Source organism: Aphelocoma coerulescens, chromosome 22, assembly GCF_041296385.1.
Source record: "Aphelocoma coerulescens isolate FSJ_1873_10779 chromosome 22, UR_Acoe_1.0, whole genome shotgun sequence".
Classification (NCBI taxonomy): Eukaryota; Metazoa; Chordata; class Aves; order Passeriformes; family Corvidae; genus Aphelocoma; species Aphelocoma coerulescens.
Window position 1 is genome coordinate 5,168,346 of NC_091035.1, and position 10,043 is coordinate 5,178,388.

The following is a 10,043-nucleotide window of genomic DNA, read 5'->3' on the forward strand; positions in this document are numbered from 1 at the left end:
TGCATACAGTAGTACTGAAAGGTAGTGTTAGAGTAAGTTAACTGATCTGTGTCCCATTTCTGGGAAAAAACAGCTACAATGAATCAATAGAAATAAAATATATCAACTCTGAACTGGGCCTTTTTTTGCATTCTGACATAATTTGTCACGTCTTCCAGACTTGGGGATATCACCACTTAAAAGATTTGCCCACGATCATGGAGCACAGTTGGGTGTGAAATCTCAGACCTCAGTCTCTCCGTGCTGGTGCAAGTCTGACCTTCCCTCCCATGTAAGAAAGGCTGTGTGCTCAGCTTGTTTAATGGGATACAAAGGACTGCTTTTCTGGTGTTTCTGTATGTTCCCAGCAATGTAGTAGGAAAATTATTTGTCATGTCATGTCTTACTCAGAAGTCCTGGGATCTGCTATATGAACATGAGACACTAGTTCTAATTATGCAAAGGAATAATTTGCTAGAGAATTTAGGTAAATTTGGCGTGACAATTGTTTTCACGCCAGCTGTATGTTTTCTGGCGTGTTACTCCGTCGTCAACGAACCAGCAAAATAATACAGTGAAAAACGTTCCCCTAGCTGCTCCTCCCCGCACGAGCCGGGTTATTTCCACATTTCATTGACTATACTCAAGCTCCCCTCTAGAAAAGGCACCCCTAAACGCCGATGAGGAGCCGGGGGGGTAGCCGGGCCGTGAGCGCTCCCCGCCGAACGAGGGGGAACGTGCAGCGGCCGCCGTGTGGGACATCCCCGGGTCGCGACGGTGCCGCCTGACGGGCGCGGCCCTGCGGAGCTCCGGGCCTGAGGGCCCCGCGCGGGCCGGCCGCACGTCGCAACCTGTCAGGTGTGTAACGGCGGGGGGGAGGGACGGACTCGGTCGCGGGACAGAGACACGGGACACAGGACACGTGGCAGGTGAGGCGCTGCCGGGGCGATCCCGTCCCCGCCAAGCTCCCCGTCCGCCCGCTGCCAGCATGGTTACGGACCGCGAGCGCGCCGCTCTGCCGCGTCATGAGCCGCGCGCCCCGTCGGCCTGTGGGGCCGGGTGTGCGCGGGCCGCCCAATGGCAGCGCTCGCTGCAGAGGCGCGTCCCGAGCGCTGGGAGGGAGGGAAGGAGGCAGGGAGGGCGGGCGGGTGTCCGTCCCCGCGGGCGGGGCTGGCGGCAGCCGTGCTGCGCGCACGGGGGCGGGGCCGGCGGGGGGCGGGGCCTGTGTGGGGAGCAGGCTCGGGGGTTTTGCTGCAGCCCAGCCCGGCCCCGGCGCAGCCATGATCCACAGTCTGTTCCTGATCAACGCCTCGGGGGACATCTTCCTGGAGAAGCACTGGAAGAGCGTCGTCAGCCGCTCCGTCTGTGACTACTTCTTTGAGGCGCAGGAGCGGGCCTCGGAGGCGGAGAACGTGCCGCCCGTGATCCCCACGCCGCACCACTACCTCCTTAGCGTCTACCGCCACAAGATCTTCTTCGTGGCCGTCATCCAAAGTGAGGTGCCGCCGCTCTTCGTCATCGAGTTCCTGCACCGCGTCGTGGACACGTTCCAGGTACGGCCGAGGGGCGCGGGCCCCGCTGGCTGGAGCGGAGGAGCCTCGGCACGGCCGCGCTGCGGGGAGAACGGGCGGGCGGCGCAAAGAGCCCCTCTGGTTCGCAGCTGTTAGTTTTTTGTTGTTTCTGATCCCGTAATTTTCATCCTGCGTTTGTGAGGATATAGACAGGGCTTGCCATAGTCGGGAATTTACTGCCTAGCATTACGATGGATTTGGGATCTACCTGTGCTCACAGGATGAACCTTTCAGCAATCAGTATTTCTGTTCTGCACCCTTTTCTGCTCTGGGAACTGTGAACTAAGACCAAACTGGCCTTGTTCTCACAAGGAGCTTTTGCAATTCATAGCCACGTGCTTTAATCAATTAGTGGCAACCTACGCTTACATCTAGTGATGCTTCTTGGAAGCTTCCTAAAGGAGTGAGTTGCAGGGATTGCCCAGAGTAGTTCCTCTGTACTATGGTTGACATGACTTCTGATCTGTTCAGGAAAACAGTAAAGATGTCTGCCTTCCGCCTGCCAACAACAGGATTGTGTTGTCTGGATTTGAAATGTCTTGTGACCAGCATCTTGCCAGAATACAGGAAATGTGTGTGCTTGGCCAGACAAGTATCATGGGAGCATTTGCTTCCAAGATGTCAGTCAGAACCTGCCTGTATTCTGAGTTATGTTTCTCTGACTTTAGGGAGTGGATTGGTCGTTCAGGCCAGCAGTGGATTGTGTCAGGCTCTTAGGTCTTATTTTTTATGAGGGTACGAGGCATGAGTGTGTCGTCACTGGCTTAGATGTACATTAAAATCTAATATGTCTGAAAAAGAGTGTAATGCAGAACTAGGATTTCTCTACTGTCACAGTATACATATACTCATTCTTTATGCAAAATGCCTGATCTCTTTAATTGCTGTAAGTAACTAGAAGCTCGGGTTTGTGTTTGTGCATGTGCCCTTGCTCTCTCCTGAAAGATGCTTGAAGTCCACATAGAAAGACAGTAAGTAAATTAAGTGTTTGATTTTAAAAATTGCTGAATTAGTTGGGACTGCTAATGTGGGAATTTGCCACCTTACTGGACCAGTGGCAGAGGTGTGCTCAGAGTTGTCCATGTCTGTGGGAGTGGTGTGTCTGATGTGCTTGTAGTAATACAGGGAATTTCAGTGTTTTCCTCCAAGAAGGGGCTCGATTTTTTCCTATGTGGGAGGGCACTGGACTGAATGATCACTAAGATTCTCTTTCAGAGATCGTTGAGTAATTCTTTCTTTTGCACAGGATTATTTTGGTGTCTGTTCAGAGGTAATAATCAAGGACAATGTTGTGGTGGTTTATGAGGTGCTGGAGGAGATGCTGGACAATGGCTTTCCATTGGCAACAGAGTCTAATATTCTTAAGGAACTGATAAAACCTCCTACTATTCTGCGAACAGTCGTCAACACCATCACAGGTACAGGGAAACAAGAAGAAGATAAACTGTGAAGTCCAGGTGGCAATATTTCTGCATAAGTAAATTAGGACGTGGGTGAAGAAAATTTGTGTTGTCCCATGCCACTCATACAGCACAGGTATATTTAGGGAGTCACGTGTTACTGCTTTGCTTTGAGGTTCCTTCCAATTTCAGCACCAGCTGCACTTTGGTTTTGCATTTTGTTTTGGTCTGATTTGGGGTTTTTTAACCTAAAAAACATCAGATTACATTTTCAGTTACAGCCATGACATGACTTTCAGGATGAGTTAGTTTGATGTGAGTTTACATATCCCCATGTGTAGACACTTCCCCATGCATTACCGTGGTATGTTTTAGAGCTGGGTGTAAGAGAGATGTACATTTCTGGAGTACAGGGAGTCTGGAAGAGTAATTGCTCTCCTACAAAGAAATAGAGGTTCTCAGGGATTAATTACAATTAAGCTCTGTGAGGGCAAGGACTTGTTCTGCACCATTGCCTAACTTCTGTGGTTGTTGATTCCCTTTCTTTTTCCAGGAAGCACTAATGTGGGTGACCAGCTTCCCACTGGACAGCTCTCAGTGGTACCTTGGAGACGTACTGGTGTAAAATATACCAACAATGAGGCCTATTTTGATGTGATTGAGGAGATAGATGCAATCATTGACAAATCGGGTATGAAAGTTGCTCCTGGCTAAGACGAGGATAACTTGTCCTGGTAGTGCCTGAAGAGAGCATTAGGTTTTCAAATAGGCCCACCTTCATCCAAGTGTGGGAAGCTGTTCCTATTTTTACTCTGGAATGTTGCTAACTTGTATGTGCTATTCAGTCAAAAATTTTACAGAGGCACCAAGATTTTCACTTGTCCTTATTCTTGAGGTCTCATAAGCAATTCTATACTGGGAAAATAGAAGATGAGTAAAAATTGTGCATAGCACTTTCTTTTTAGTATTTGTGCCTCTTAGTCTTGTTAAAATTGGGAGCTATTTTCATTGGCCATTAAAATGGACATTGCTGGTGTCCATGGTTCTTAATTGAATGAATCTTCTAGAGGACTCATTGGGAATGATAAAAATGTTGAGCAGGCAACATAATGAGCCATGACATTGCATTAAGAAAATAGATTTCCTTCCTCCTCACCAATAGTTTTTCCACTTTGGGATTTTTTGATCAGGTTCGCATAACCACCTGTGTTTACTTTATTGTTACAGGTTCCACGATTACTGCTGAAATCCAAGGGGTGATTGATGCTTGTGTCAAGCTGACTGGGATGCCAGACCTTACCCTCTCCTTTATGGTAAAGCTCAAGGATGCATCTTTACTTAAGTATTTTGAAAGGGCTTTCCCAGCCCTGCTGCTAAGATTGCAGTCTCGTGATGATGGATTCCAGTACATCAGAATCTGGGTGTGCCAGACGAAAAGAGAAAGAAATGACAATGGGAACTCACCAGGAAGTTCAGCAACTTAGAGCCTGAAAGGGCTTTTTCAGATTCTTTGTTTAAAAGCACAGGTAATGTGTGCTGTGACTAAGTTTTTGAGATACAGTGGTGCTTTAAGCAGACATCCGGAAGGGCCTTCTCTTTTTTGAGTATGCACCAATGCAATTATGTGACATGACTAAGTTTTATGAAATAGGATTTTAAATATCCTAAAAAAGGATAGAGGTTATTGAGTACTGCTTTCACATGGATATAGCAGCATCAGACGTGTCTGAATGGAGACACCTTCAAGTGGTCAAGAGTGTGTCAAATGGTAGGCCCTTCATGGATAAAAGATTGATAAGAAAAGGAGGTCATTTTTAAGTTGTACTGCCTTCACAAACCTTGTGACTTTCTTTTTGTTTCAGAACCCTCGGTTATTGGACGATGTCAGCTTTCACCCATGTGTGCGTTTTAAGCGCTGGGAGTCAGAGAGAATACTCTCCTTCATTCCACCTGATGGAAATTTCCGCTTGCTGTCCTACCACGTCAGTGCTCAGAAGTAGGTGATGAATCTGGTGCTGTGAATTACGAAATTTGGATCTTTCTGGCTAGGAGGAGGATAAAAGAAGGAACTTTTAAAGATGAAGTGTCATGTTGAGCCAAGTGAAGTAGAGGTGCATGGTAACTTGCATGTGTCTTTTTTTAAATTACATGCTTTCTCCTTGTTTGGAGCAGTGATTCTATAATTTCTTTCTGGTCAGCCAACATTTTCCAAAGACTACTAGCAGATAAACAAACTAGAGAGGGAAAGAATTAGGCAGACTAATCAAGCTGCTGATTTCATATGTTTTTAAAAACTTTTAAGAATAAAACAAGGTAGTTTGGTGCTTCTCTTGGGTTTTTGACATCTCTCTCAATAGAACCGCAAGTTCTTGTCCATGTTTGCACTCTTTTCTTGAAGCAGCTTGCCAAGTACTATTAGGGGTTATGGGTGCTGAAGAATTTTGCTAGACCTTTGTCAGATTTATCTCTAGTAGATGAAAAGGAGTGGAAAACACAACTGAAAGCACAAACATGAAGTTCAAGTGCTGCTGCAGTGCCAGGAACTACTTGACAGCCTGGTTGTGACGTGCAAAAACATTTCTCATCCTTTGCTCTAGCCTCCTGTTTTATTGGATGTAGTTTCCTGTTCTTATAAAAAAAAAATAGCAATCAGCAAGCTTGATTACAAAAAGTGTAATTAAGACTTTGGAATGGAATCCTGACTTTGCTCCTAGCTCTTTGCTCTAGATGGGTGTACGATTTCCTTCTCTTTTAAGCAAATATGAAGGCAAGAGATTGACAAGGACTTTCTGTTTGCATCTTTATTCTAGTCTTGTGGCAATTCCTGTCTACGTTAAGCACAACATCAGTTTCCGTGACAGCAGCTCACTGGGACGGTTTGAGATCACGGTGGGGCCGAAGCAGACTATGGGGAAGACTGTAGAGGGAGTGATGGTCACTAGCCAGATGCCAAAAAGTGTCTTAAATATGACCCTTACACCCTCCCAGGGAACACATGTCTTCGATCCAGTTACAAAGGTAAGAGGAAAGAGAGAAATTAGATAAATTTTTAAAAAATCTTTCTTATACTATCAGAAAATGCAGTCAAGCTGTTCATGCTTACATGAACATTTCCATGAACACTGCTTTGCTGAAGGCAGTATGTTGGGATGAGAACTTTTTCTGAACAACTGCATACTAGGAGTTTTCTTAATCCCCAGAACAAATACCTTTATATACTGTGTGAGTGGATTGTAGTTCTGGTTACTTGGTGTGTGAAGAAAATCCAAGCACTGGTCTTGCATGATGGGACGTTAGTCTGGTGGATGTCTTACAAACGTTTGCATATCTAGTTGCCATGCCCAGTGATGCATGTTGGTGTTTTGCAAACACTAAGGGTTGGTTAATGGTTTTGATTTGGTTTGGGGTGTTCTGGTTTTGTTGTTTGTTGTTTGAGCTTGAGGACTTAATTTTTTTTTTTCTTCTTGCAAAGTTTAAGCTGATGGGCTTACCCATGGGGCCCTTAGCACAAATAGTGGAAATATTATTCACAGTAGGCTTTTGGGGAGCCTCATAAAAAGAGAGGGAGAACAAAGGTTCTGAGGTATCTGCTCCTTAGTCCTGTGTCTGGCCGATATGAAAGGCAAGATACCAAGAAAAAGACATTTTTCACAGAGAAACATTAAAAGCTGTCATTGGAAGGGGACTCTTCTTTAAGAGGGGGTTAACAGCATTTGAGTTTCACTCCTGCATTTTCTGTTCCTTAAAGTTACTGTCATGGGATGTTGGGAAAATAAACCCCCAGAAACTGCCAAGCCTGAAAGGGAGTGTGAGCCTGCAAGCTGGGACATCGAAACCAGATGAAAACCCCACCATTAACCTGCAGTTTAAAATTCAGCAGCTGGCTATATCTGGTAAGTGATTATGAGGTAAAGAAGTGGAATGTTCTCTGCTGTGCCAGTGCTCATTCTGCATGTAGCTGAAGTAACTTTGCAAACCTTCTGACGTACGTTCTACCTGAAACGTGTTCTTCAAGCAAAAAAGTTGTCTGCTTTGACTACAGATACATGGATTTGTTCTTTCTGGTGGTCTGTGAAACAACTTACACATACGTTTCCTTGCATTTTGTGCTTACAGACCTATAAAGAAATTTAGAGTATGAATGGGTTTGTAAAGAATGATTCTAACAATTAGGAGTTGACAGCTTTTCTCCGTTCTGTCTACTGCTTGCTGAAACTTTGCCTGTGCTTTTTGCACCGCTAGTACGATCTTCTGTCCCTTTATCCCAAAGGTCTGTCAGCTTTGTTTGTGGCAGCAGTCAGTCTTATGGTGTGTTTGTTTGCCTTTAGGACTGAAGGTGAATCGCCTGGACATGTATGGGGAGAAGTACAAGCCATTCAAGGGGATAAAATACATGACTAAGGCTGGCAAGTTCCAAGTCCGAACCTAGAGGCTCCTGACAGTGAGGAAGAGCACTTTTCCTGTTTCCTCTGTCCCAGGCTGTTGGATGCAGCCTCTTATCCCATCCATCTGTTTAGGGTTGCTCCCTTGTCTGTAGTAGCATGAGCAGGAAAGCCAGTGCTCAGAGTGCTGGAAAACAGGGAAAAGTAAGGTTGACCTGAAAACACCTCATCCCTACCTGAGTCTGAATTATTTGGAACAATAGCAGATGGGAGAGGTGCTAAGGCCCCTTAGGATTAGTGAGTCAGCTATGTAAGCTTGTATCACATTTTTTTTGCTGTCTTAGAGGAAATTCTAGGGATTTATGGCCTTTTGTAACTCCTCTTCCTTGTATTTTGTTTGGCTTTTTATCCCTTTGTAGATGTTACAAAGTTGAATTTCCACAAACTTCAATTCCAGCGTGATGATCCAGCATCTGCCTTTCTGTATCACTGGGTGTTAGGGTGGAGAGCTGTATAGCTCTTGCCAACAGGGAGAACATCTAGCTGTTCTGCCTCAAAAGACTGGAAGAAGTGGAAGGGTAGATTGTTCCACTCAGGATGGAAAGTTGAGAAGCCTGAGATTGGGGATGGTGCCACAAAGGGAGGAAGGGAAGAAGTGCATTCTTTCTCTAGATATTTCATAAGGCATCCTGGTCATCAAGTATCTCGAGTCTCTTGAATACAGACTTGAAATACATTTAAATCTTGTAACTGATGGGCGGTGGCATCTCCATGTAATTCTGCTTCTACTCCTATTTCATCAGTGTTTGAAGGTAGGAATTCTCCTAGCTTATTTGGGGAATCAGAAGAGACAGATAGAGGAACTTTTGTACAGACAGTACTGATGGAAATTTAAGCTGTGGCTACATGAAGATAACCACTGTCCCAGTAACTTGTTGGAACCTCTTTTTGCCTCTGCTTGCCTACTGCAAATGAAGGTGATACTGCTGTTTCCTGTTCACTCATGTCTTTCTTTGAGATAATTGTGACCTGGTACCTTTGTAGTGTTCCTCCTGTCCTACCTCATTTCAGTTCCAGTACCAATCAGGTGCGGTGCAGATGGATTCAAACCTACACCAGATTTTTCACTGGGATCATCTCTTCCTCAAGAGCTGTTGCTATGTCTGCCCATTCCAGCCTATGGCACATCCCTCTGTACAGCGGAAATAGGAAATGAGAGGCATCTGCTCTGTTCATATTGTCTGTAACAGGCTCTTTGGCCACTACATGCCAATGTGTTTTCTCTTGGTAGCAGAACTTGCACCTAAGCTGCTGTACACGTGACCACACACGTGTGGCTGTGGAGTTCAGCATGTACAGTTCATGCTTGTGAACAGAACAGGGTGACCCTAGACGAAGGATAGCATTCATTCCAGCTTGCATGAGGTGGATACTTGCAGTGGGTGAGTGGCATCTTGCTTGTGGAATTGCAAGTTCTGGTGCAACTGAAGAATTCCATAGCAGGTGGCATTCTGCTGAGGTGACATTACTGCTGAGCATGTTCAGTGCAAACAAAACCTTCAACAAGGATGTCAATAAAATTAATTTTTACATGTCATCTGTGTCATTTCAGAGTGGTTTGTGCAGGCTTTACAAGAAATGGTATTTGATGAGGAAGGTAAATTGTGCCAACTGGATAGTGCATAGTGGGTGCCTTAGGGAGATAAATATCTTTATGCAGTTGGCATTGTAAACCTGGGACTAAGTCACTGTCTGAAAAGCTAAAATTAATTACTTTCTTGGTAATTTTTCTTAGTGTTTCCCAAAAGGAGTGCTGAGCATTTCCTGGAACCTCAAATAAAAATGTCTTTAGGAATGCAGCTGAACCACTTTTGTTTATTGGGTTGGGTAGCATGCTAAGGGCAGTGCTTTGATTATGAAGACAATTAAATACCTCATCACCTTCCTGCTCCTCAAGTACTAATACTGCCCTTTGGCTTTGTAGCTTTGATTTTTAAAGAATCTTTTATTCACTGCTGAAGTGATTCATGTTACTCAAGATACTGAAAGGTTTCTTATATACATAAGGGCGTCTGGCCTTTATGACATACCAGTCTGAGATGGCTGCAAGTTCCTGTGGAAGATGAAGCAGGGCAGAAAGGGGAAATGGGGAACAACATCAATGACAGAAGTTGGACATAAGAAGGATTTCGGGGGGGGGAAACATGAGGTGCAGCTGTGTACTTCAGTTCCAACAAATGCTGATGTTGACCTGGGTTCTGAAACTACTTGAGTATGACAATATCAGCTGCAAAGTCAGATGAAAGGAAGCAGGCAGATGGCAGTAGTTACTCCTGGACCTTGTCTCAAGATGGTGCTACTGTGTGCTGGAAGAGGACCAGTAGGGATAAAAACCGTGTAAGAAGTGGAAAAGTTGATGAAAAAAATGGAAACCATCTCAGGGATTTTTTTTATCACGGAGGGATGTAGTGGGTAAACAAGCCAGAGAAAGGCAGTTAAATGCACAGAGCTAGGTGGCAGCAACTTCTGAGAAATGAAATGCAAGTTAAAGTAAGGCTGGAGAATACTAGATGCTAGCTGTTGGACAGGGATTTGGTAAATCTCCCAGATTAAGGACCTATTACAAAATTAAGGATAAAGAAGCATTTGTAAAACTTTGGGGTTGATTCTGGGCCATTCTTTTGGTCAGCTACAGAGAAGATGTCTCAGAA

The 10,043-nt window shown here is 44.9% G+C and overlaps 1 protein-coding gene across 1 annotated transcript; it reads left to right on the forward strand.

The window, feature by feature from the left end:
- The first annotated feature begins 1,204 nt into the window (after positions 1-1,204).
- On the forward strand, positions 1,205-9,122 carry AP3M2 (adaptor related protein complex 3 subunit mu 2). The gene is made up of 8 exons (XM_069035492.1): positions 1,205-1,532; positions 2,797-2,968; positions 3,504-3,641; positions 4,178-4,263; positions 4,813-4,946; positions 5,761-5,968; positions 6,699-6,843; positions 7,279-9,122. The coding sequence occupies exons 1-8, from the start codon at positions 1,260-1,262 to the stop codon at positions 7,377-7,379; spliced, it is 1,257 nt and encodes a 418-aa protein (XP_068891593.1). The 5' UTR covers positions 1,205-1,259; the 3' UTR covers positions 7,380-9,122.
- Positions 9,123-10,043: the final 921 nt, after the last annotated feature.